Here is a 27,779-nt window from a genome sequence, read left to right on the forward strand (position 1 = left end):
AGATGTTCAAGTATATATATATAAATTAGTATATGAACATATTTTACAAAGTGCTTTCTGCCATTTTCTCTCCCCCCCCCCCACTTCCTGGGCTTATAGGTGTGATCCTGCCACTCCTTGCATGAAAATCTGCTCAGACTGAAAGAACCTCAGTTTTGCAGAGAAGTAGTTGGGAGGTACAGCGATAAAGGGATCTGCTCAAGATGCTTGAAGAGCAGGATGATTAAGATTCTGAGAATGCAAACTTATTTCTCTAGAGTCATGAGCCACACACACTTGTAGCAATTGTTCATATATGTGTACTAAAAATTATTAAGAAGTGGAGACGTTTCTTGTAGTATAATTATACTGATATTGAGCATGCGAGGATAATAATGTTTTGCTCAAATTCTACTGTCAATCGGTCTGAAATATTAACTGGGTGACACAATGTTATTAAGGTACTCTGTTCCATTCTGGCTTGAACTGATTTGAAAAAGAAAAAGAAATGAAACACAGTCAGTGTTTAAATATATTCTGCATTTCCTTGGGATTCAATTTGAAAAAGTGTTCTGGGTAGCAATAGCCCTCCCTACAGATTCCTAGCCCCTGCTGTGGTACTGTTGTAATGATGATACAGCCATAGCATAGGGAGAATGAGTAACCATAACAAGGGTCAGTAAGTAGGTGTAGCCCAGCTAGGAAGAGACATAATAGTATCATTGGCTAGGTTCTCTTCTGGTTCACTGGCAATGTTGGCCTCGTTACCTCACCAGCAGAAAAACATGCCTCCTTTGGGCAAGAGTTGGGACAACAAAGATAGATTTACTTCATCAGAGTTGCAGACAATGGAGCTGAAACATATCAATATAACTAACAACAAATGAGAATCTTCACTAAATTCTGGAATTGTCAGACAACAATCAGAGTCATTCCCACTCCTGAGCCTTCTGTATCAGTACATATCGTCATTGCTTTGTAGAATGCAGACATAGTCAGGTTGCCATAAATGAAGTTTAAAAAAATCCCCCCTTTTTTACTTTTAGAAAAGTTTAAAAAAATTGTACAAACATCTGGGGTTCCCATGGCTTCCTCAAATGTGGTTCTACAAAGGCAAAGGAAGACTGTTGAGGAAGCAGGTAGGAAATGAACAAATCTTAAAGTCCACTGGCAACTGGGACAGAATGAAGATATCAAGCCTTGAAGATTGGGGTTTGGGTCTTTTTGGTGGGGGGGATGAGTGGGGTCTAGGCATCCCTTTTTTGCCCATTCCCTCTCCCCACCCCACATTTTATAACACTATGCTTGAAGAATGGTGGTGGCCCCCAAATTTTGCACCGAGTGCTGTGCTTAAAAGTTAGCCTAATGTAAACATCATATAGATACAGAAATCACCATACTTTGTTACATAAAAATTAAGGAGTAGAAAGTTTTATTTTAAAAATAGAATCACTGGGTTCCATTTATTGTAAGTGACACAGAACTCCATGAATATGTAGAGTTCTGCCTATCTGAGTCATATGATTTAAGAACAAAAAAGCATAAAAAGGGTGGAATTATTATCTGCAATTGTTAAACTATACTTTGAATTAATATCTTGCATGTAGTGTTCTTGGAGTGTGATCATACAATCTATCCTCTTGTGATCCTCCTCCTCTTCTGGCTTTGACAAACTTACGTTTTATGCAGATACATCAACAGAAAAATCAGAAAGAGTTAAAAGGAAGCATATCACATTGTACATTTATATTGGAGGACAACTGTAAATATTAATGATGCTCAGGACAATGGAAGTTTTTAAGTGGGTGTTTATTGTAATGGTAATTCTAGCTGGTGAATGTATAGTGGGGTATAGAAGTAAACAAAGAAAAGATTTTGTAAAAAAAATGAATAAGACTAACCAAGGGCAAAAGGAGTTTTAAAATTAGAGCCAAGACAGAAGGATGCAAATGGGAACAGATAGTTGGGCGGGTGGAATGCTCAGGATGACACTTAATGTAAAGATATTTCAGGAATAGAAAAGGTGATGACTTTGATCTCAGCTTTAAATTGTGTCCAATATTGGATGGAACAGCTGGGGAGCAAAAAAGAAAAAAAGAAAAAAACTTGTGCTCTAAAATTAGACACTTAGCAGTGTTGAGAACTATCCAAAACAGACGAGGCCAATTCACCATCACAGCAGGCAAGTAAGCTGAACTCGTGATATGGAGTGAAATTGTGACTTGTTTAGGAATGTAGAAATGTCTCCCAAACACTAAATTATGTTCATGATGCAGAGATTTTGTTTGTTGTCTCAAAAGGCTGCTGCAGATTACTTATTTATTTAATGCTTGATAATTACACATGCAGCCTCTTCTGTGTTCAGGGTAGATTACAGGACAGGTTCCGCATCCATTTCTTTTCACATGGAGCACAAAATCTAAGTGATTAGCAGGCTTGAAGGAATAAAAGAGGACAACTGAATTAAAATTATATTTTAGGAACAACAAATGTAACTGTGATAAAGGACCTTGGCTCTCTGTATTTCCACTTCCCAATTAAAAAGAAAACAAAGAGAGGTAAGGAAGAAAAATGGGAAACAGCGGCCAAAATTCCTTTGTGTAACTTATGCTGTCCTAAGAGGAGTGATATCACCTACTGTGGTTTGACCCCAGAATCTAAGCAGAAACTTTTTAAATTAGAGACTGCTAATTAGAGTCTGAAGACCAAGACCAAAATCATCTATACACTTGTATTTCTGATCAGTATGCATGGGTGTTAAGAAAGCTGGACAGTTAAGAAAGCTGACAGGAAAAAGATGTTTTGTTTGAAATGTGATGTTGGAGAAGAACTTTGGGGGTATCCTGGACTACCGGAAAGATAAACAAGTGGGTCCTAGATCAAATCCATCCTGGAGGCAAAAATGTTGAAGCTGAGGCTGTCCTACTTTGGGCATATGATGAGAAGGCAGGATTCTCTAGAAAAGACAATAATGCTGGCAAAGATTGAAGGCAGCAGGAAAAGAGGAAGACCAAGTACGAGATGGGCTAACTCCCTAAAGGAAGCCACAGGCTTATGTTTACAAGAGCTGAACAGGGCTGTTGAGGACAGGACATTTTGGAGGTTGCTTATTTATGGGTTCGCCATAAGTTGACAGGGGGCAAGAATGGCAACCCTCTCACCGGAGTGCCGTCCCTCGCTCATACGGTTGAGAGAGAGATACAGACTCTACTAACTCCACCTCCTACGAGGACAGAGCAATGGGGGATAGACACCCAGGAATTGGAAGAAGAGATTTTGGGGTTAACAGTCAAAGGAACTGAGGAGGAATTGGCGGGAAGAGAAAGGAGTAAGAGGGAGGAGATAGAGGTGGGGACAGCAAAGGTAAAAAGGAAGGAGGGTCAGTTGCCTCCAGGCTTGGAATGGGTCTGGATGGAGGATCCATGGACAGGAGTTTGGGAAAGACTGAGGGTACCAAAGGAGGAGGCAGATTACAGAAGGACAAGAGAGATTCCCCCCCCCCCCGGGACCCTCGTATCGGGGTGAAGTTGAAGCCAGGAAGTGGCGGAGAAGACTGAGAGAGGAAAAGGAGAGAGTGGAAGGAGAAAGAAGTGAGAGATTATAATGGAGAGTGAACGAGATGAGGAGGGGAAATGCAGGGAGGGCCCTGGGTGACCCCCACATCGACTGGACATACGTGGTGGAATGAGGTCCGGGATGATGAGACCACTCCCCTATTGGAAGAAGAGACCGGACAGATGTTGAAGCCGGATGTGGTTATGGACTGGCCAGGCCCATGGAACACGGCAGAAGGAAACCTGTTCTTAAATGAAGAATGGAAACCCATGGTTGACCCATTGTCAACAGGAGAGAAGTTATGGGACAATTTTGTGGACACTGGTTATCTTTTAAATACCCCAATAAACCTCACACCTGTTTCTTTTTTTAAAATAAATTTATCTAATTTGAGCATATAAATCTATCAGCTACAAACAAATGTACAATATAAGATAAAATACAGCAAATTAAGAGTCTGCCATGCACACTTAGTTGGTACATAGTGAGGGATTGCAGCAAGGACGCTCATTAGCTATGGGTCCCTGAGCCAGCCATTCTTCATACTCTGAGAAAAGGTATTTATTGCCAAGCAGCCACTTTATTCATTGTATGCATACTGCTGTATCATGGTGTTTTTTTCTTTGTTTTTATTTACGACTTTTTTGGGGAGATAACAAATTCTGGAACATTGTACAAAATGTAAAGGCCAAACAGCCATGGCTTTCTTTTCTAAGCCATCTGTGTCAGTTATACATCATACCTTAGCCTACATTGAACACACAAATTTATTGACTTGGCAACTACAAATAAAGTTAAATAAAAGCAAAAGCCGTAAAGCAGCTTGAAAGCAGAACCACCAAGTTTTTGCAGGTTTCAAAATTAGTAACCAGCCTCTTTGGGTGTGATGTAATCTATTTCTCATCATCAGCAATCTAGGGGATTGGCCTCAAGCACTGATAGCCCGTATCACCGTTCTTTCATACTAGTGCCTTTTCCTTTCCATCGTTTTTTCTTCTGTTTCTCTTTTCCCAGAAAATTCTCTTTCCAAATGTTTTCCTCCCCTCTTTCTCTGACTGACTTTGAGACATTGGCTGGAATTCTGTTGGTGTTTGCCTAAAGCTGGCATAAAATACTATGGCTGATTGCAGCTCAGGAGGGCTGTCAACTTGAGGCAGGCATATCATATCGGATTTCTTGTCACTCCGAATTAATGCTAAACTACATATTCTCCAGGTTTTAATTTTTGCGGCAAATGCAGTACTTGGAAAATGACAGTAGCCTTCCTCTAACCCCTTTGACTTTTTCAGAGCTATTTCCCATAGCTATTTCCCTAATGCTGCTTCTAGCCACCGTTTCTTCTTTCTTCCATTCTTCGGCTGGTGCTGTCATGCTGCTATGTGATGATGTAGCATCATGCTTCTGAGCAGAACCAGACCAACTTCCATGTGCACACTGATAACGCCCAGATGTGGTTCTGTGTTTCCACGGTGTCTGATTTTCTACATTTGTTCCTTCCCCCCCCAGCTTAATTATGGTTGCAGCTTGCAAAGTAAAGCTTATATTTGAAGGAAAGAAAATCTATAAATAAAGATCACTATAAAGTTAAAAGAGAACTTAAAAGGAAATTATTTGGGGCTTCATGGAATTAGAAGATACTTTATCAAGGCTTAATTAAGGAACATCGACTGTAAACAAGGTTTGGTTTTTCCTTCCACTTTTCTCTTAGCTGCCTTTAATTTTTTTTTTTGCCAACAATTGAAATACTTGAATTGTAAATTTTAAAAACACTGTATTTGTCAGGAAATTAGATCTCTGACTGACAATTTGACTTTTGAGACTTTACCACATTCCTTCAATCCCTGAAATTCATCCCAAAATATTTGCCTTTAATTTTCACCACAGTAGGAAATTGTAGCTTGAATTAAACTGAAATCTTTTGACAGGTGCCCAAGTTTTAGTTACCAACAAGTTGGCATAACCTATAGACTATCTTCAATGGAGCTCTCACAGTGGCATGGGGCTCATGCGATGACTTAAACCATTAGGAAACAGTGAGATGTTCTGAATAGATAAAGAAAAGGGAAAGCAAACAAAACTCAAAGTAAGTTATTTCAAGATCTATATCCTGCCCTTCCAATCCATCTGCATCACTTATGGGTAGCTGAGAATGCGAGATAACTAAGAATGCACAGTTATTATATTCGGAAGAGCCACCTATTGAACTCCTACAAGAGGTGGAAATCTAACAGTTAACACCCCCAGGGTCATAAAAGTTAGTTTTGGGATAAAAATTTCCCAAATCTGCCAGCCAGGAGGAACTCCAGGAATTGTCTAGAAAAACAACTTTTTTCAACTTCTAGCACTGCCTGATTTATAGTTCTCTCTCTCTCCCTCCCTCCCTCTCTCTGGTTACTATACCCCTTGCGCAGCCAGTTACAATTTTGACAAGAAAGCCATTGAATGGTGAATTTTCAGATTCTTACTGTAAATTATCTGAGGTTCCCAGTGACTAGAACTGCATTCAGTTTCAGCCTTTCTTTGGTGACTAGAAGAGATTATACTGTTTCCCCAAAAATAAGACCTAACTTGACAATAAGCCCTAGTATGTTTTTTCAGGATACTTGTAATATAAACCCTACCCCAAAAGTAAGCCCCAGTTAAGTGAAACCCTGCCCTCCACCATTGTGCAGCAACCAGAAGAAGGTGACATGACTCTACTTGAATAAATGTAGATTACTGTCTGTGAAAAAAATATCATCTGGAAATAAGCCCTAATGCTATTTTTGGAGCAAAAATTAATATAAGACCCTGTCTTATTTTTGGGGAAACATAGTATAACTCAGAAATGTCTCTGTCCTTCTCTTTCTTCTAGCCATTTTCTCCAGTGGGTGTAGGTCTAATATTGGCAATGATGACACCATATGTGAGGTAAATTGGAGCCAAGCAGGAGCTCTTAAATGACTATAAATGGTTTTTAAATGATGCTTCCAGAAGTCTCCCCAAGGCTCTGTGTTGAGATTGCTTCCATTTCATTTTCATGTAAAGTGATTTGGACAAAGGGCTAACACTGTTGTCTCCAAAGATATACAAATAGCATCAAGACAAGAGAGGTTAATGATCCCACTGTGGAAGCTGGAGAGATGCAAGAGAGTCTTCAAAACCTGGGGCAATATATAAAACCCTGGCACGGGGTGGGGTGGAGGAGTTGGTGTCGGCAACTGTAAAGTCATTGCCCAGCAAGAAGTAACACAAATGGCAAAGGGAACTGGGGAGTATGTCTATGACTACAGAAACATGAAGAGATCAAGACCAAAGGGCAAGACGAACAGGGATACAGCACAAAGAGTTTGGGGCAATGCTTTGATTCCTGCAAGAAATGCCGCACTCTCCTCTAGAAAAAGCCATGCACACAGATGGTGCTATAGAAAGAGTACTGAGTGCAAAGGAATTGTTTCAGAAGAAAATCACTGCGGAAAAGTGCTCAGATGCCTCTGATCATCATTAAGTAATAGGATAAAAGAAGAGAGGGAAAATGATTGTGAGATAACAGTCCTTGCCAAATTTCAGCAGAAATAGGCTGGCTCTGGAAAATTCTTGCTCTGTAACACTTGGAGACATAGCTGTCAGATCATATGTTGTGAAAATTCTCCAATTCCAAAAGAAAAGAAAAGAAAGTCATATAAAGCAAATATGTTGTGGGTTTTTTTTTTTTTTTTGGAGGGGGTGTTCCACTGCTGGACACACATGCATATTCACACCCCTTCCTTGAGTGCGACGTGGGCGTATGCACACCCCTTTATGAGCTGTCCCCAACACTTGCGGTAACTGTGTTTGGGCATTCTCTTCCATTCTTCCTTTGGTCAAGGGAGACAACAGGGCCCTAATGCTGGACCCTATGCCCTGTGTAATATCTTTCCTCTCCCATCTTTGCTACCGTGCACTTGCCTTGTAGACAGGTCATCTGACGCAAAGAGCCTGCTTCCCATATGGTTCAGAATCCTGGTGATGCATGGTTGTAAATAAATGCTGTGGGGAGCTTACATGCCTAGGACATGACCCCTAGTTTCAGACCTTTCCTCCCCAATTCATGGATGATGATGGGGACAAGGCAGGAGAGAAGAGGACAGGAGGGCGCAAGACTAGTGCCTGTGATCCCACATTCTTCTGTTGTGTAACTGTAATCCTGTGAGGCAGGACACTCAAATAGGACTATGACTTGGATATCAACCAATTACTTTCTAATGAAGAAATGTTAGGTAGCTGCCTGTATAGCAGAATGGCTAGAATCGTTAGAACCACACAGCTTTATTACATAATTGTGCAAGCAAGACTTGCCAGAGTGCTGTCATGCTCCTCAGCTTCCTCTGGACAGGGAAGCAGCTGTGCGCCCAGCTGTGCGCCCAGGGAAAAGGGGAGAATGACTGCATTCTTGCCCTTTCAAGTGTGCAATTCTTTCCAGTAGGATTTTGGCCAAAGCAAAACTAGATGTGGCATGAATTGTGTAAATGCAATTGATGATGTATTTTGAAAAGATGAAATAGTGTGTTTTGGTAGGAGGCAGCAGTAGGGGGAGCGGGAGAACACCGGTGCCTCCCCCCACCCCCCACTGAAATCCAGATGAGAAACATTCTTCTGAATCTGATGCCTGAATCAGAAGGGAGAGGTCCACGGGTAGAAAGAGCAGCAGGAGGACCTTGTCCAGGGAATGCAATGGGCATGGAGAAGCCAAGCGGTCTTTCCCACCCTTACGGTTCTGCTGCTGCTTCTCCCACTGCCCCTGCTCTGTTGCTACTATTTCAATGTTTAGAATATGTTCACATTAATTGCATTCACTTAATTAATGACACATCTTGTTCGGCTCACAGAAAGGTAATTAGGTATGAACCCAAATCAGAGTTGCATCTCCACCACTGCAAAAAGGCATGGCAGAGAAAAAGAGAGGAATTCCTCTGCAGAGTTTAATCATTCTGCTTGTTTGTGGCTTCTATTGCCACAGTTGCTTTCCAGCTGGAAGGGCCCTGACCTCAGGCACAGGACCTCAAAGGCCCTCCAGTCCTTGCAGGCTCCGGCAGAGGAGGCTGGGTGAAGAAGATCAAGGAGAAATTGAGGAAGGGACTTGATAAATACATCCCTGCTCAGCTCCTGTTATGTTTAGGTTTACCTCTCATATCTGTTATGCCTCTGAAGAAGGTTTACTAAAATTTTTATGAGTTGAAAAAGAAATAGAAATACAGGCTTGAAGTGCTGAGTCCCCCTCCTCACTGCCCCCATATTTATTTCCTTCCCCTTTCTTTCAAGTTCTGCTTCAGCATGGGACATTTACTCCAACTCATTCTTGCATTACTAGTATCACCCTAAATTTTAATAGTCCAATGGAAAGGCAAGAGCCAATACAACTGGAACCAGGTGTATAGGCTCTTGCCTTTCCATTGGACTATTTCAGTGATGTGGAGAGGGGGGATTTGCTGGTTGGGTAACAGCCTATCCTCCATATTATTTTACCCAGGCTTCGTGCCCTGGAGAGGACACTCCAGCTTCGCATACAGCATCAGAACACTAGACGCTGTTCCAAGTCCTCCATACAGAGCATGTTACCATAGTCTCTCGAGACTGAAGGATGCCTATGATGGGTGATCTCTGAGTCATAACTTTTGTATTAGTCTTCCTTTAGCACCTAACGGAGTAATTTTTTAAAATAGCAAATCAGACTAGAATCCATCACTGAACTGCTTGATATTTCATAGCTCATGAAAGAATTAAAAGTATAGTCATATACTTTGTTCCCTATTTTGTATTTATGAACAAACATACAGACACACATAAACACACACAGATTCCCAGAGATCTGCACTTCCCTGTCATTTTTAAATCAGTGTTTACATTAAACTTCCCATTTATTTCTGCAGGAATTTTGTTCACAGGCCAGTTGTGGCACAGATACTTCTTGTTTCTTCTTGTTATTTCTACTCAGATCTCTAGCTACAAAGTGGGTGTAACTTTGTAACATTATGTGGTGTTGCTTTGACCCAGTATTTATTAAAATCCAGCCTGGGGGCACGAGTCACTGAAAGACAGGTAGTTAAATTGATACTCCCCAAATCAGCAAAGCTGCCTGCTTGGGTTGAAGCCTCCTTATAACCAGTAGTTGGCTTTTAGCCAATTGCTTCAATGCAGTTCAGGCTCCCCACTTAATTCCAATAGAAGCAGTATTACAATACAACAAAGATATATCACCCTGATAATTTCTGGAAGCAACCTGCTTTGTGTGCAAACCACTGCCCCATCACTGATAAGAATTCATACATGCAGACAGGTGCAAACTTGCACAACCATCTGTCATTCTACCAACTGGGTCTGCACACACATAAAGCCTAATTTTAAGAACAATAGCCATGCATGTGATTAGACATAATTCCACACGTTGCTGAGTAGTGCACTTAAGGCAAGATGTAGCTTATGGATTATGTGCATTAGTGCTGGTTGACCGCATAAGATAACCAAAAAAGAAACCCAGTGTTGACCATGTAACAACGCCATCTTACAGAGCTCCCTTCCATATGTAAGTTGACTGGGCTATATGAGAACCAAGGTGCCACAGAACCAGCTGTGTTGTGGTAACTGAAGCCCTTTGGGAAGAAATAATAGCTTTGCTGCTTCATGCAACAATCCTTCTTCTGACCTCTTCTGATTTACTTCACATTGAAATATGTTTGTCTGCGTGCATAAAGGTGCTGAGATTTAAGAATGGGGATTTGCATTCAAAGTTGTCCCTGGCTATGTATCCCACTGAAAGCAGAGGACTGGAACCAGGTATCTGATTTTATTTCTGTATGTCCTCAAGGCAAGGATATCTGCAGGACATGCTGCTTGTTATGCTAAATGCCCAGTGAGCAATTATGTCAAGGAATTATAACAATGTTATACTATGTGTGCCATTTCTCCAGTCTGAGTTTTCATTGGGATTGCAGTGGAACTTAAAAAAAAAAAAAGAAAACTAATTTCAGCCTGTGGACTGATTTGTGTGGGGACCATGGACGGAGGATGCCACAGGCTGGGGTCCCAATAAAAACTGAGTCAGGAGATGCCTAACATGCCATTTTTTAAAGTGCCTGACATAGTTGCTAACTGCACATTTGAGAGTAATATGTAGTCTGACCCTGAAATGCTCAACGGACTTTCCGTGGACACTAAGATTAATACAAAATTGATTTACAGCTGCAAGGGTAATGATAGCACTACACTGGAAAGTAAAGTATACTTTTTGGTTAAGAAGTGATTGGCATAAAGAAATTTGTAATATAGCTACGTATTTATGATAAGCTAACTTGAGATATTAAGATGAAAAAGGGGTTAATAAGTAAGAATACTTTTAATGATATTTTATTGAGTATGTATTAATAAATGGAAAGGATTCTGTACCTTCACAAGATTCAATGCAGTTTTGTAAGTGGAGCAGAGCTTCTTAAATAAGGAAGTGCCATAATATCTCTCCATTGATCCCAGGGAAAGGGGTGTACTGTTTTTCTAAATGTAGAATTTAATTGGTTTGTGAGTCTAATAAATTTACTTTTCACTTTAGGTTTTCTTTGGGTATTATATTATAGTGTATTTCTTTTGCTTTGTATTTTTCATCTTACTGATTTAAACCTTATAAATAATTAATTAAAAAGGCTACAGGCCAGGGAAACTGAAACCAAACCAGGTTTTGAACATCCCTCATGCATACTTTGACCTGCAAAAGGGAATGGGGGCCAAATGTCCTGGTTGCGCCTTGAAAGGCAGCCAGTGTTGAAAGGTTTTTCTGCAAACTCTATTCCCTGCTTATTACTTACAGACAGGCTTTCTTTTACAAGGTGAGAGATCTCAGCCGAACACCCATAATTATAAGACTGGATTTCTCTGTAGCATCATACCAACGTACAGACCGACAGCTCTGATAACGAGAGTAGCAAAATAAATAGTTTACTTTTAATATAGGTATTATTGTAGTTCATTGTCTGACATGCCTTTCTACTTGAATATGTATTGCTTTTATCAGCCATGACAGAAATATAGCAAGTCAGTAATTTCAGATACTGTTGCATAGGCAGTGTCACTGTAATTTTGCCAGGAGGGAGATAATAAATCATACTTTTCCATTTGACTGATGTTCTGTTTCTCTTGTCTGGTTTCAGCAGCTGAGTTCTATCTGGCAAGCTAGCATTGTTCGCAGTTCCTCTTATTAAAGGATAAGGCACATTATTGAAAACGCTTTTGTGTGCAAAGATTTTCAAGCAGTACATAAAATTATAGCACACATAATAAAAAGGCCCCATTGATCCTAGTGCTATTGTTAAAAAAAAGGGAAAAAGAAAAGAAAGAGAGCATAACTGTGGGCTCCCTTCATGTGGGAAAAGGTTCATCTGTCAGGGAGGAGGGTTTGTCTGAAGACTGCTCCCCTCTTGGGAGCTTTGTTACTCACCGGGTTCCCCCCCCCCAATAAATGAAGAACAGCTCAGCCTTCCTCGCAGTGCGCACTGCTGGCCAGCTCATTCCATGCCAAGAGATTTTCATAATGTTTGCTTAGACCTTTATTAGCTTGCTTTGAGCTGAGCACTTTCCAAGGAATTGAGCCGAGCATTTCTACCACTTGAAAACCCAATGGGAAAATGGTGTGAGTGTAGAGATCAAAGCCTTGCCCGTCTGCTGAAGCTTGCCAGTTGTAAGATTTTTTTTAAATGCTAATATTAGAAAATAAAGGACATCTGGCAACTCAAATCACACAGTTATATATGTCTCAGTTTGGGGTAAATACTGGAATGAAAGGGCTCACAGATGTCCAAAGGGTCTGTTCTCCTCTATTTCCCCCAGATGCACTCGCCACCTATAAGAGAACCTTGCTGTAGCTGCTGAGAAAATGAGTAGAAATAAATATGTACATTTAACTGTTGCCCTGGATCACGCAGACCATGTAATATTTGCCAGTGTGGAGACGGGCCATGAGCTGTCATTTTTGTTTGATGTTTAGATGGTGTCTCTTAGCTTTGTAGCAGCAAAGAATGCAGGACACTTCCTTATATTGGGCCATGCCAGCCATTGGTCTCCTTCGCTACTTTCAACACCAGGGGAGGGCAACACATGGTCTGTTGGCTTCATACAATTCCCAGAGCTCCCCCCATGCCAAACAAACAAACAAACAAACAAACAAATTAATAAATTAATTAGAAATTTAAAAAAAATAAAGCCTGGCATGTTTTCACATTTTTAGAAGGTAACCACAGTCCTAAGAACCTCCAGAAAGCTTGCCCGACCTCTAGAATAAGGCACTCCCTCACAGGCCTTGTTTAAGGATGAGAACCTTCTTTTCCTCACGTTGCCAGCAGTGGGAAGGGGTGGCCCCCAGTGGGATCTGCAGGAGTGGCCAAAATTGTCTGCTAGATCTGCGGTCCCCAAATGTGGGCCTCCAGATGTTCTTGGACTACAACTCCCAGAAGCCTTCACCACCACCTCTGCAGGCCAGAATTTCTGGGAGTTGAAGTCCAAAGAACATCTGGAGGCCCAAGGCTGGGGACCACTGCCCTAGATGCACCAAAGTGGTCCCCATAACCTCCATGGCAGAGGTCCTCCTGGGTTTCAGAAAAGAACCTTTCCCAGCCCCCCCCCCCCCCCCAGAAATGCCAGGAAGGAGACCTGGGACCATCTCTATGGAAAACAGGTGCCCTAACACTCAGCTGTGCCCTTTCCCTGAAGAAAGGAATTTTTGCACTCTTTCTGCTACCCATTTTTATGCAGCATCTATCTCCTTTGGACTCTGCTGATAAGCCTGACTGGTTGACGAGATATCTGGAATAAAACATGGGCTGCTTTCTTCATCCTGGGAAGTTCCTGTGATTTCCTCACGGGAATCTTGTGCCGGGCAACTGTTATAATATAATGGTGTTTTCTGAAACTGTCCTGTTTTTGCCCTGCCTTGAACTGTCTCTCCCCTCCCATCTAATAAGGACTTCTCTGCGGTGAAAATGATAGCTTCTGGTTTAACAATGCTGCAGACCATAGAACAAGAGCAGCAATCAATGATTCTTCCTCAACCTTGGAGATCAAACAGATACACAATTTGCCATACTACGTAGTACAATAACTATGTGCCATAGAGTATGTGTTTCTCACTTGCTTTTGAGTGGCGGTGGCAGCAGGGATCTGACTTGTGAATACATTCAGAAAATGGTACCTACTGAAACCTTTTAAAGGAGAATTAGCAGTGAGTTGATGTCTTGTGTGCCTCATACAAATGTTTCCACAATTAATTGATCATCAGTGCTTGGCAAGGTATTAATTTGATGTCGAGACCATGTGCAAAAGTCAAAACTAGTCTTCATCCTATGCACCTAAAACAATGGTTTTGCACCTGCATGGATACACACACACCTCTTTTCAGAAACTGTTTGATGTTTAGCTCTATGATACCTGGGTTGCCATCAATAACATCCAGGAGGCTGTTGCTACAGGCTTCTACAGTACAAAAAGCTATTTATTGATTTATCTACAGCATTTGTATTCTGCTAAAAATATATATAAGAGGCATATTCTGTGTACCTTTTCCTGCAAAGAACTGGAGAAATGTACTTCTTTTATTTCTCTTTCGTTGTCTTAAACCAAGAATATTTATGACCCCTGTTCTAGAATTTTGTAGGGTGACAACCTAATGTTGCTGCTTATTGAGGATATACATAAATATATGGGGCTATATATATAATCGGACAAGGCTGTGATGGAAATGACAGGTTGTACTCCAGGATGCAGCAAATGAACATAGGTAGGTATGGTTCAGCAGTAGGGCTTACCAATAATGGTGTTGACATTGTATTGCCAAAGTCAGATCTTTCAAGATCACTTCTCTAACTTCCCAGAAAAGATAACTTTACAAACTGCTTTCACTCTGCGGCTTTTTTTACCTGGCATTTCTCCTCAATTTTAAAAGTTAATAAGGGCTTCCAGACTGGAGCCTCTGACACAGAAATGAACTCTGCTCCACTAAGCTCCACTCCCATCAACAAAGTCCAATTCAAGATAATGCAAGCCCCGAGAAAGATTAGACTGTAAAAGCACCAAAGGCAGGTGGAAAAGCCACGAATCTGATCAAATTTCATGCTGCATCATCTGGTCAATGGCAAAAAAGTACTCAAAGCACTGGTAGTTTTGAATCTGTGTGGACAAGCCCTGAGTTGAAGAAAGAGGAAACAGTGTTTCCTTCAGATAAAAGCAAACCTATTGTTTTTTTAAGTTGAGCTGCATCTGTGTGCCAACCTGGTCTGTCAAGCAATCTGCAATACAGTACACCAGATCCTGTGGAAGCCCAAGGCCACCAATTCATGCTTAGATAGTTTTGTGCTACTGTGCTAAGACTAAGCTCCCTGCTTAAGAACTGAATGGCTTGCCATATGAAGACCATCAGGGCAGATCTTTTTCATGGCCCCTTCACCTTCATTGGTGCATTTGGTGAGGACCCAGGACAGGACCTTCTCTGCTGCTGCTCCCAGATTCTGGAACTCCCTCCTGGCCAGGTTGGATGCACCTCTACTGTCCTTTCGCAAGCAAGCCAAGACCTCTTTCTTCAGGCAAGCTTTCCCTTAGTGACTAGCTGCCTGAGTAGGGTTTGAAATGGATTTTTGTGCCTCATTGCTTTAAATGTGTTTTTGGTGTTGCTTTTGTTTACCATTTTAGTGTGGTATTTGTTTTATCCTTTTTTAATAGTTGTATGCTTACTGTTTTTAGTTTTAAAATAAATATTACATAAATTGTGAGACAGATCCCTTCCTGATAGAGTTCCACACCAGAAATCTGTCTAGTGAATAGAATTGGGTTCCCTTTTCTAACATGGTCAATTACAGTCACGGTCCCCAACATTTTTAGCCCCACGGACCGGCTGGGGAAGGTGGGGGACCACCTGCACTTGTGCAAATGTGTGGAGGCGCGTATGTGCACTTGGGTGCATGTGTGAAGGGCGGCACAGCGCATGTGCAGATGCACTTGTGTGCATGCACAAAGGGCAGTGCAACGCTCGTGCGGGTGCTCGCATGCTCGCACAGAGGCGCAAACAAGCTGTATGTGTGGAAGTGCATGCAGGGGGGGAAAGTCTCTCTCCGTGGCCCAGTCTGGCTCAGGCCATGGACTGGCATCGGGCCATGGGCTGGGGGTTGGGGACCTCTGTGTTACAGGAGACAGTGATGCACAAGCAAATTGTGAAATCATGGATTCTCCAGAACTGTGGAATACAACTGTACTAAGTACTAATACAACTGTACTAAGTCCTACTAAATACAACCAGTACTAGCAGATTTCATTATTCATTTATTTCTTCAATTTATATACTGCCCATCTGGCCTGTGGCTCCTGCAGCAGCACGTCTTTAATAAAACAGGTAGCTTCTAAGATGCTTTGCCTTGCAATGTGGACAGCGCACAACAATATGCTTTATAGGAAAGATCTACCATTGTTGTTGTTTAATCATTAAGTCATGTCTGACTCTTTGTGACCCCATGGACCAGAGCACGCCAGGCCCTCCTGTCTTCCACTGCCTCCCGGAGTTTGGTCAAATTCATGTTGGTAGCTTCAATGACACTCTCCAACCATCTCATCCTCTGTTGTCCCCTTCTCTTGCCTTCACACTTTCCCAACATCAGGGTCTTTTCCAGGGAGTCTTCTCTTCTCATGAAATGGCCAAAGTATTGGAGCCTCAGCTTCAGGATCTGTCCTTCCAGTGAGCACTCAGGGTTGATTTCCTTCAGGATGGATAGGTTTGTTCTCCTTGCAGTCCAGGGGACTCTCAAGAGTCTCCTCCAACACCACAATTCAAAAGCATCAATTCCTCAGGGATCAGCTTTCTATATGGTCCAGCTCTCACTTCCATACATCACTACTGGAAAAACCATAGCTTTGACTATGCGGACCTTTGTTGGCAAGGTGATGACTCTGCTTTTTAAGATGCTGTCTAGGTTTGTCATCGCTTTCCTCCCAAGAAGCAGGCGTCTTTTAATTTTGTGGCTGCTGTCCTCATCTGCAGTGATCATTGAGCCCAAGAAAGTAAAATCTGTCACTGCCTCCATATCTTCCCCTTCTATTTGCCAGGAGGTGATGGGACCAGTGGCCATGATCTTAATTTTTTTGATGTTGAGCTTCAGATCATTTTATGCGCTCTCTTCTTTCACCTTCATTAAGAGCTTCTTTAATTCCTCCTCACTTTCTGCCATCAGAGTGGTATCATCTGCATATCTGAGGTTGTTGGTATTTCTTCCAGCAATCTTAATTCCAGTTTGGGATTCATCCAGTCCAGCCTTTTGCACGATGTGTTCTGCATATAAGTTAAATAAGCAGGGAGACAATATATAGCTTTGTTGTACTCCTTTCCCAATTTTGAACCAATCAGTTGTTCCATGACCAGTTCTAACTGTTGCTTCCTGTCCCACATATAGGTTTCTCAGGAGATAGATAAGGTGGTCAGGCACTCCCATTTCTTTAAGAACTTGCCATAGTTTGTTGTGGTTGACATAGTCAATGGCTTTTGCGTAGTCGATGAAGCAGAAGTGATGTTTTTCTGGAACTTTCTGGCTTTCTCATAATCCAGCGCACATTAGCAATTTGGTCTCATTCCTCTGCTCCTTCGAAATCCAGCTTGTACTTCTGGGAGTTCATGGTCCACATAATGCTGAAGCCTACCTTGTAGGATTTTGAGTGTAACCTTGCTAGCTTGTGAAATGAGTGCAATTGTACGGTAGTTGGAGCATTCTTTGGCACTGCCCTTCTTTGTGATTGGGGTGTAGACTGATCTTTTCCAATCCTCTGGCCACTGTTGAGTTTTCCAAATTTTCTGGCATATTGAGTATAACACCTTAACAGCGTCATCTTTTAAGATTTTAAATAGTTCCACTGGGATGCCATCACCTCCACTGGCCTTGTTGGTAGCCATACTTTCTAAGACCCAATTGACTTCACTCTCCAGGATGTCTGGCTCAAGGTCAGCAACCACACTATCTAGGTTGTCTGGGACATCCAGATCTCTCTGGTATAATTTTTCTGTGTATCCTTACCACTTCTTCCTGATGTATTCTGCTTCTGTTAGGTCCCTACCATTTTTGTCCTTTATCATGTCCATCTTTGCACAAAAGTTTCCTTTAATATCTCCAATTTTCTTGAACAGATCTCTGGTTTTTCACTTTCTATTATTTTTCTCTATTTCTTTGCACTGTTCATTTAAGAAGGCCCTTTTGTCTTTCCTTGCTATCCTTTGGAAGTCTGCATTCAATTTTCTGTAATTTTCCCTTTCTGATTTCGGTATTGCCCATCTGGTGTTGTCCATGTGTAGAGTCGCCTCTTGTGTTGTTGGAAAGGAGTGTTTGTGATGACCAGCTTGTTCTCTTGACAAAACTCTGTTAGCCTTTGGCCTGCTCTGTTTTGAACTCCATGGCCAAACTTACCTGTTGTTCTTTTTATCTCTTGACTCCCTACTTCAGCATTCCAGTCCCCTATAATTAGAAGAACATCTTTCTTTGTTGTCAGTTCTAGAAGGTGTTGTAAGTCTTCATAGAATTGGTCAATTTCAGCCTCTTCAGCATTGGTGGTTGGTGCATAAACTTGGATTACTGTGATGCTGAAAGGTCTGCCTTGGATTCATATTGAAATAATTCTTTCATTTTTGAGATTGTATCCCAATACAGCTTTTCCCACTCTTTTGTTGACTAGGAGGGCTACTCCATTTTTTCTACGGGCTTCTTGCCCACAATTGTAGATATAGTAGTTGTCTGAATTGAATTTGCCCCTTCCCGTCCATTTTATTCACTGATGCCCAGGATGTCGATGTTTATTCTTGCCATCTCCTGTTTGACCACATCCATCTTACCAAGGTTCATAGATCTTACATTCCAGGTTCCTATGCAGTATTTTTCTTTGCAGCATTGGATTTTCCTTTCACTTCCAGGCACGTCCACAGCTGAGCGTCCTTTCGGCTTTGGCCCAACCACTTCACTCGCTCTGGAGCTACTTGTACTTGTCCTCCGCTCTTCCTCGGTAGCATGTTGGATGCCTTCCGATCCGAGGGGCTCATCTTCCAGCGTTATATATTTTAGCCTTTGTTTCTGTCCACGGAGTTTTCTTGGCAAAGATATTGGAGTGGCTTGCCAATTCCTGCTCCAGGTGGATCGCGTTTAGTCCGAACTCTCCACTATGACCTCTCCGTCTTGGGTGTCCCTGCACGGCATAGCCCATAGCTTCTCTGAATTACTCAAGACCCTTCGCCATGACAAGGCAGCAATCCATGAAGGGGAAGATGTACCATACCCTCTAGTACTGTGGAGATCGCAGCTGAAGAGGGAAAAAGGAAGCTTTTGGGAGGTGGCAAACAACAGAAGCATCCCTGCTCCTCAACAAGTCCTGGTCCTTCAGCCCTGTAAGCTTGGTTCACCACATCACTAACTGGACATGAAATGGAACTAAATGGGAGCAGACCATTTTGAAACCATAGCTGGTTTTCCATCATTATCACCCATGACATGGACCACGTTGTATCTATTACAAATAACTTCCTCTGTGACTCTTTTGCTTCATTTCCCCCCTGAAAGTTAGAAATTTGGTCTAGTCTTCCAAGGAAGGAGTCTTTGAGCTCTATCCACTGACTAAAAATCTAACAAATAGTGAAGAATTGTTAAATGTGTTATTAAATTAGATTGTCTGTTCTAAAAGAAAAGCTGAGATCAGAGAAAAGCAATTCAACATCATGAAGAAGAATCATTTATGATGCGTTTGATATAATGCATTACTTGGGATCCTCCGCTGAACTGGATAAAGGAAAAGAAAATATGATAACAAACTCTTCCGTGAAACTAGATGAAACTATTTATTCATTATCTTCCAACACAAACTTCATACACCGGGGACCAAATGGAATTTAAAATGAGGCAATAGGAAGCAATAGCTTTGGGTTAGGGAACAGTTCACAATATTGTTTTGGTTTTTTCCCATATCTCAAGTTGGCTTGCATACATTTCAGAACTTGTAAGGAATGATTGCCTGCTGTTAGGTAAATGCATTCATTATCCAGTTTTCTGGAAGACATTGTTATAACTTCTAAGAACTGAGAAATCAGAACCCTTTAATGCTGCATCACAGAGCATATTTACTTGAAAGTAATCTGCAATGATTTCTAAGATCACATTACAGGAATCTGTTAACAGCAAAATGTAGCTGGATGAAGGATATGTCATGTTAATAAGGAGGCCAGTAAAAACTACTATTCCAGTTGCATCATTTTGCTACTCTCTCAAAACCCTTTTTTGTTTTCCATAACATTTCTGAGGCGGGTCTTACTGTTTTCTTCAGCATAACATTTCATGCACTGTGTGGTGCTAGCTATCTCTGAGAAATTTCGTCAGACTTCTCAATATTCCTTTTTCTTGCTTTTGAAATTGGATGGCATTTTGTGCCAACTCTATTTGTTATTCATAGGAAGCAATCCTTTGAAAATGTAGCAATCCGTGTCTAGGTGCAACTGTATACTTTAAGTATGCTAACGGATACTGCTATATTAGTAGTAGGGATGAGCAAGCCAACACCATCTTGGTTCAAAGTAGCCTTTGCTAAAAGAATCCTTCTGTTTGCTCCAACTCTTTACAGATACTCATATATGATATCCTTGACCGAAGAATGGTACACTCCTTCTAGCTGGAATGGTTGTCCTCTTTCACTGAGCATGCAGCTTTGGGAGGGACGCACATGGAGCAGTGAGGGAGGAAGGGGACACCCACCTAGCCAGCCAGATCAGCCGAATCAACCCTAGCGATCAATGGGATGACAGATGTCGCAGCCAGATCGCCCTCACATCCCACTTATGAATGATGGTTCACAGACAGCAACAATATGATTGCCATTCTGTACTGAAGAATCTTGTTCTGAGCTCCCAGAAAATCCACAGAATGTAAGGACAAACAGTAGCTCCATAGCCACATCTTTAAGGTAAGTAACACAGTTTATACATTCCATGTAAGAATGCATTAAAATTTTTGTGTGTTTTTATACCTATGCTTCCTTTATGCCCTCCTGTAAATTGTTTCAGATGTGACATTATCCAATACACAGAAAAGCCTCGGAGTCATGTCACCAAGTCGGCTTGTGTCATTGGCTTGTGGAATCCAGCTAATCAGACTGTCCAGACTGAACCCCATGTGCTGTAGAGTATGGCAATCTATTTGTTGTCTACAGAGGGCCGGCGGAGTTACTAAAATTTCAAGCCTCAGCCTGTTCAGTTTGTGGGAGAGAGTATATCTTCTCCTGAATTATGGCCAGAAAATATATGTAATACATATGTCCTATAAGATACTCCTTGCTGCCACCACACTTTCAAATATTCAGATTTATATATAAGTTACAGAACATATTTTCAACAGTTCAGCCTTAACAATCACAAAAAGTCTCACATTTTTTGAAAATCTAAGATGTGAAATATTTTTATCAGCTAAGGATTGCCACTCTTTCCCTTTTTATAATGTTCTGCTTGTGGAGTTCTGGCAATCTCTAGCTTGCTATTGCAAATCACTCAGAAGCATACTGGATACTTCCTTGAGTAAGTCTGAAAAACTTTGAACTAGATGCCCAGCAGATTGGGTACAAGCGGTTTGACTGAGCAAGATTATGGTCTGCAAAACAAAAGACTGTTTCCAAAAAGTTCATAATGATCAAAAAGCTTAGCTGCCTGTGGTTCAATGTTTCTGATCCATAAATCATTTTTGACAATGTCAGTTCAATTATCTTCAGTATGGGGGGGGGGGGAATCTGCCAAAGAACTGCAGATAGAGTTTATGTTTCATGATGATGATGATCATCATCATCAACAACAACTCTTTAAGCTAGATGGCCCACTCGTCACTCATGAATATATTTCATTTCTTTTCCCATTTGCAGATTTACATGCAAAAATATGCTTCACAATAGTGTAAGGTAAAGGTAAAGGTTTCCCTTGACATTTAGTTCAGTCGTGTCCGACTCTAGGCGGCGGTGCTCAGCCCCGTTTCTAAGCCGTAGAACCAGCATTTGTCCGAAGACAGTTTCCATGGTCATGTGGCCAGCACGACTAGACCCGTAACGCCATTACCTTCCCACTGAGATGGTACCTATTTATCTGCTCACATTTACATGCTTTCGAACTGCTAGGTTGATGAGGAGCTGGGACAAGCGACGGGAGCTCACTCCATTGTGCGGATTTGATCTTATGACTGCTGGTCTTCTGACCTTGCAACACAGAGGCTTCTGTGGTTTAACCCACAACGCCACCACGTCCCTCACAATAGTTTATAGGGCTCAAATGATGTTGATTAGAAAACAACCTGATCCTAAGAATGGCCAAAACAGGACTGTTTCCTACATTTATGGGACAACTAAAACATTAAAATCAAGTTCCTTATACATACTGTACACTGTACAGTTTTAGGGGTAGTGACAAGAAAATGCCCCCAAATTAACTTGCCCAGGTGTTGGCGTTTCAGACTCTCTGTTAAAGTAGTATCTGAAGATGGAAATTCCAAGCTTGTTGCATCAGCCTAAGGTATCATGCTTTTCCTCAAGCAATTTGGGTAGAACTTCCCCATGTTTTAATAGTTTAGTGGCCCTAAGAAGGTCTCCTGAGTCATGGTCACTTTAAATACTATGTCACACTGGTTCTCAATAAAGGTAGTAACCACCCTTCATTTGGGATTTTGTACAAGGGCCACATGTCTTTTTTCCCTGTCAGATTTGCCAGTGTAAGTGGAATGATTTCTGTTCCAGAAGGTAACTCAACTTCACTTGGATTTTATTTAATGAAAATAAATTTCTGCCATTTGATGTGTGGAATTAAAATGCCATAATGGAAACATCTAGTCTTTCAGAACAAATATAGGACATGAGTATCACTTTGATAATTTTTGTGCGGTGTTTGTGATAAACATATTTCCTCGAGCATTGCCTGTAGGCCTAGTGTTCTCAATCAACTGTCTTATCACAAATGCATGCACAGGGCCACAACTGCACACCAAACAAAAGTGGAAAGACTGTGCTTCTCAGTGAACCTTTAGATCTTCCTGGGAACTCCAAAACAGCCAAAGAACTGAAATGTTCCTTTTTTGGTGGTTGTGGTGGGGGTGGTAGGAGACAGAAGGATAATTGTGTTTGCTGCTTTCTTTCTTTCTTGAAAAATGATGTTTGGGCTGGCACATGTTTCTGAGCACCTCTAAGGTACTTAAGTCCACATAGTCCACATCTATGCATTACTCATCTACCTTGTGCATAAATTGCTGCAATTAAAACATTACATTGGTAGAGAGAGAGTAAAATTAACCATCAGCTCCACCCTGATGACACATTAATCTCTCTAATATTAACTACCTCATGGATCAGCCACTAGTAGCAGAATTCATTTTTCCCCACTTACCATTTAGACTACACATTAATGCATTCAGAAAGAAGCTGCAACTGAAATGTCATTAGTATTGTATTTTGTACTGCACATAGAAATATGTTTAGCTATATCATCAACTGGTCAGTCAGTCCATCCGTCCATTCATCCATCAATTATTTGGTCTTACCTTAAATTCCTCCAAGATTTTGTAACTTTTCCCATGGTATTCACAAAAGTTCTTCACTTCTTTGCATTCTGGACAGCATCCATTGTGTTCTACTTTAGTACACTTTGGGTGGATTTTGGGGCATTCTGGTTGGTCACAAACAGGCCCGTCCTCAGTACAGACACAGGGACAGTTGGAATGCCCTGGGAAAAAGCGCTCTCCCAGTTTGTATACAAAGCCACTGTCATCCACACAGCCTTTCCCTCGATAGTCATCGAAGATCAGATTGTTATCATTGTTATTTGAGATCTGATCACCATCATCAGCAGGGTAGTCTTCATGGTTGAAGGCAGCTGGAGTGACCAAATTAGGAATTAGCAACAGAAATATGCAGGCTTCATGAATATGAAGAGCCATCCCCCTCCTCAACTTCTGTGTATGGTCCTAATACCAGATGTAAACGGATGCTTCCATGGAGAGGCCAGGATGGTGAGCTGAAAACAAATATTTCAAATACGCACAATTTGAAATAGATGCATAGGATTTACACTTTTATATCTACTATGCCATGCATTAACTAATTAGAAATCCTGTGTTTCTAACAGTTCCTAAGAGTCTAATGTAGGGTCAATTCATCATTAACTCTTCTATGTAATATTGACAAAGTCAATTGAAAAATATACACATAAACCTAAATAGTCCCTTAGTTATACAAAGATTTGTCTGCTACCAGGAATTAGTGATTCATATAATTTCATCTAGATGGCATGCAACGTGTACTTCAATATTACTATTAAATTGTCAAATTGAACGATTTTCACACTAGCAGAAAATTATGAAAGAATGTTAATCCAAATTGGATTAGACAATATTCCTGTTAGCCAGATAAGGTTAGAATTGATGTCAATCAGGTTCCTGTAGGAGGAAGACATTAGACATTGCATCCACACATTCAACTGTTGAATATGTATCGTGATGCATACACCAATACAAGCTTGTTTATAGCTGAATGGCTTGCCCATTTGTTTCCTCACCAGTATGGAGGTGTTTTTCCCCCCCTAAATTACTGAAAGGATGAGTCATCTGTTTCCATTTGAGGAAATGGAGCTTGGCCCAAGAGTAATAATTGCTGCCATCTAACTACTAGGTTACAACTGAAAATAGCTTCCAACCCACCTCAGCTGGTTCAGTTAACAGCAAGATGTAAGAATATTTAGCTGCTTTCATGAAAAACGTGCTTTTTTTAACAAAAAGAGAGACCGAGGGAGATATTCTGAAATGTACTGACTTTTAGACCTAAATTTTAATTGTTTCTGGCCTCACACATAATGAAAAAGGCTTAATATTTTTTTAAAAACAATATGTTTTGTTCGTTTGTCTTGTATTCTGATAACTGGTCCATACAGGGTTTTTTTTTCATAGCAAGATGCTCCTATAGTGTTTGACATCACTTTGGTCTTTGTATCTTTGAGGTTACATATGGTTGTCTTTAACATACTTGAGTTTATTAACTAAATATTAATTTATTTTAGTTTCCCTTTGCAGGCTTGGGACAGAAATAGCATTTCAAGAGGGATAAACAGGAAGTCACAGGCGCTATGCACTATGAAAATCTAAGATGTGTGTAAAATCATCTTAACAGGCCATGCGAATTGAGTGTCAGCCTCCATATATGTACCGAGGGTTCACAGTATTCAGAGAGGGGAGAGTTTGCATCAACTGCCTAGTTTTAAAATGAAGGAGAACTGCGTCCTCCCCTCAGACACTAACATCCTTCCTGCTTCACTATTGGTCGTACTCAATTTTGTATCACTCTCACCAGAGTATACAGACCTTCCCCTGTATCACTACTCTAACTGAAGATGAGAAAGGAGTATGGTAGTAGAAATGAAACATAATAGTTTTCTTCTGCTTTATGAAATTGGACAGCAAATAGATATTTAAAAATATTAAAAATGAAAACCTAATAAAGAGAAGCATTTCAATTAAATAGATATGGAGTTTTGAGTTAAAAATGAAACAACCCCCTTACCTTCTTTGTATATCTTCCTCTCTGAGACCAACTGTGTAACAGTGATCTACATTAAATTATTATGAAGATTACAACTATGATAGATTATATTATTTTCATATACATGTACCTTTTGTATGCAAAAACACATATACAACTTCATACAATCAAAGTTTTTTTAAAAATATCTGCCCAACAAGAATGACTCAGGGAAAATGCAAGCCTTGTATCCTGAAGAAGAACCTAAATGATCCTGTTGACAAAGCAGACCTCCCCCCATTGCTTTTATACAGAAAAAGGAAGAGACAAATAGGATGCTTCAGAAGGCTGCTCAGAGTATCCAGATATATATTTTACCATAGGTGAACATTTTACAGCTCTGGCAAGAGTATTTGTTCTACTGTCTTGTGTTTGTTGCAAAATCATTTAGCCTGTCTTTCAGATCTGAACAGGGACTCACTTGCATGCTACAGGTAGGATTCAGTCTGCCATGCTTAAAGCTGTGGAAACTTTAGAACACAAGCAAATTGCAAAGAAGTTATTTATAAAGGGGAAACTATCAGTCAATCAATTTCACAAAACCAGGTATTGTGATTAAACAGAAAACACCTTTCACAAAGGGGTTAACATTTATAACAGCATGTTCCTACAGGCTTTGATCATCCTAGACATTTTACAACTACTTCATCAGCAGAGAGAAAAGAAATGGAGTAAGAACAAAAAGGTATTGTCTATGTCAAAAATTTAACAAGTAAACAAGCTCTGGAATCTATCAGTACATGATTAAGTTAATTTTATTATTATTTATTGAAGGTGATGTTTATATACTGTGAAGCTCTTGAGAAGTTTACATGTCACTCTCTGATAAATTTGCACTTACCTGCTCAGAAGGAAACCTGGAAACTGTCACAGGCCACCATGGATGAATATTTCAGTAGTGTATTAGAAACAGCAATTCTTCTCAGTTTCATTTTCAAGGGTGAATCATAGAAAAATCTTGTTGCCCAAAGCTTCCCATTTCACAGAATCAACCAAGATTTACTACGAGACTTAAGCTTTAACCCTGTGCTCAGAATGCAAAGAAATTAACCATCAAGGGGTCCAGAGGTGAGGCTGCCTTGTGTAAAACCACATTCCAAACGCAGGATCATTGCAGATACCTTATTCTTTTCTCTTCTTATATCCTCGACTGCAAGCTTCAGTTCCACCCCAAAAACCCTACCGGATCCCTACGCTGTGTATCTCTGCAACAAGGCACACAAGGGTGGAGAATGTGCTATGCTTCCAGTTCCAGGAACAGCAACAGCATGCTGGAGCTCAGAGCCAATCCAGACCGAAATGCAGTCAGCAGCAGCACCATTGTGCCCTGTTCTTTTCTACAGGCTCTCCCCAAACAAGCGCTGGGGTTTGTGTGAATCTGAAGCAGGGCAGCAACTTTCAGCAAGATTCAGGACCCTGGATAGCGGCAGCTCGGCAACTGCTCCTCCAGAGCGCATTCTGTCAAGCCGCTGGGAATCTTCAGCACCACGGACAGCAGTCAGAGGCTCGCCTTTTGCATCATGCAGACGGAACGTGCCGCTCCTCCGGGCGAAGAACAACAGATCCTTGCATCTCCTTCACGGGACCACGTTTAACCGTGGACACCTTCCTAGACAGAAGGTATTTCTAAAATACCGATAAACATACTTTACATTGGACAACTCCCTTCTGTTTAAAGGGCGGGCGGGCGGGGGGGGGGAAGGAGGAGACAAAACTGCCTCTTGCTTTTGAGACCTTCCTTTCAGCTCAGACTGCAGGGCTACGTTCCAGGAAGCGGCAGTGGGTAGATTGAAGCTCTCTGCAGTTACAGAATGATGAGGCAAGGGTAACTGTCAAGGCATTGGTCTGAAACTTGTACATCCTTGCCTTGCTGTCATCCGGAATCATGTCTTCAGAAAAAAATAACACAACTGACTTGCAAGTGCTTGCTGTATGTATATATATAAATATACAGACATGAAACCACAAATGCAGATGTCTGAGGCCAGAAGAAGTAAAATATATGATTGTTTCTACAGAAGTAGATTTTCTGCTGTGGCTTTTGCTGTAATATCTTGGGCAGGGGGAGGGGCAGGGAGGGGAAAAAAATCACCCTGCAATTCATCTCCTTTGTCATTAGGCGTCATTGCAAAGCTATTTCTCCAGGAAAATGCTAAATGAGTGTTTCCTTTTGCTACATTCATTACAGACAAATAAATAGGCAAATAAAGACAAAAAGGAAGATGAAATATATTTTTAATTAAACTCAGACACAGAAACTTTATATTCCATGAATTTGCTTCACTTCACCCTTAATGACAAATACACTGGAAGCTCACTTCCACACTAGAGGGATGTCAAAACATTTTTGTGAGATTTCTCTCAATTGCGGGCAAGAGCCTTAGTTCCAGATTCTCACGGTGCCATCAGAGCCACCTGAAACTAGATGCTCTGCTTTATGATCAAATATGACGCTTTGGACCTCATCTTCATGGCCCAACAAGCTGGAAAGTTGCCCGGACTTCAGCTCTAAGGTCTTGACAGTTCCATCATTGCTCGCAAGAGCCACAATATGACCTGTAATGCAAGGCAAGGTAATCAGAGGTCTATAAGACACAGAAGCAAATATTTGACAGCTCCACCCCAGACACTGTAGATCCTCACACTTGGTT

General features: G+C 41.1%; 2 protein-coding genes across 5 annotated transcripts in view; both read right to left on the minus strand.

Annotated features, from left to right (window-relative positions):
- VWC2L (von Willebrand factor C domain containing 2 like) overlaps positions 1-27,224 on the minus strand; it is a 155,789-nt gene extending 128,565 nt beyond the window's left edge. For all 3 annotated transcript variants that reach the window (XM_020798997.3, XM_020798998.3, XM_072977772.2), the window contains exons 1-2: positions 25,970-27,224; positions 23,100-23,572 (exon numbers count right to left, since the gene is read on the minus strand). In XM_020798997.3, coding sequence (XP_020654656.1) covers positions 23,100-23,495 — 396 coding nt within the window. In that variant the 5' untranslated portion in view covers positions 23,496-23,572; positions 25,970-27,224. The remainder of the gene's footprint in view (positions 1-23,099; positions 23,573-25,969) is intronic.
- Positions 27,225-27,346: 122 nt separating this feature from the next.
- The window catches only part of SPAG16 (sperm associated antigen 16), a 655,515-nt gene continuing 655,082 nt past the window's right edge, over positions 27,347-27,779 (minus strand). For both annotated transcript variants that reach the window (XM_078379135.1, XM_072977750.2), the window contains one exon: positions 27,347-27,684. In XM_078379135.1, the coding sequence (XP_078235261.1) occupies positions 27,509-27,684 (176 nt within the window). In that variant the 3' untranslated portion in view covers positions 27,347-27,508. The remainder of the gene's footprint in view (positions 27,685-27,779) is intronic.

This window comes from Pogona vitticeps, chromosome 1, assembly GCF_051106095.1.
Source record: "Pogona vitticeps strain Pit_001003342236 chromosome 1, PviZW2.1, whole genome shotgun sequence".
Taxonomy (NCBI): Eukaryota; Metazoa; Chordata; class Lepidosauria; order Squamata; family Agamidae; genus Pogona; species Pogona vitticeps.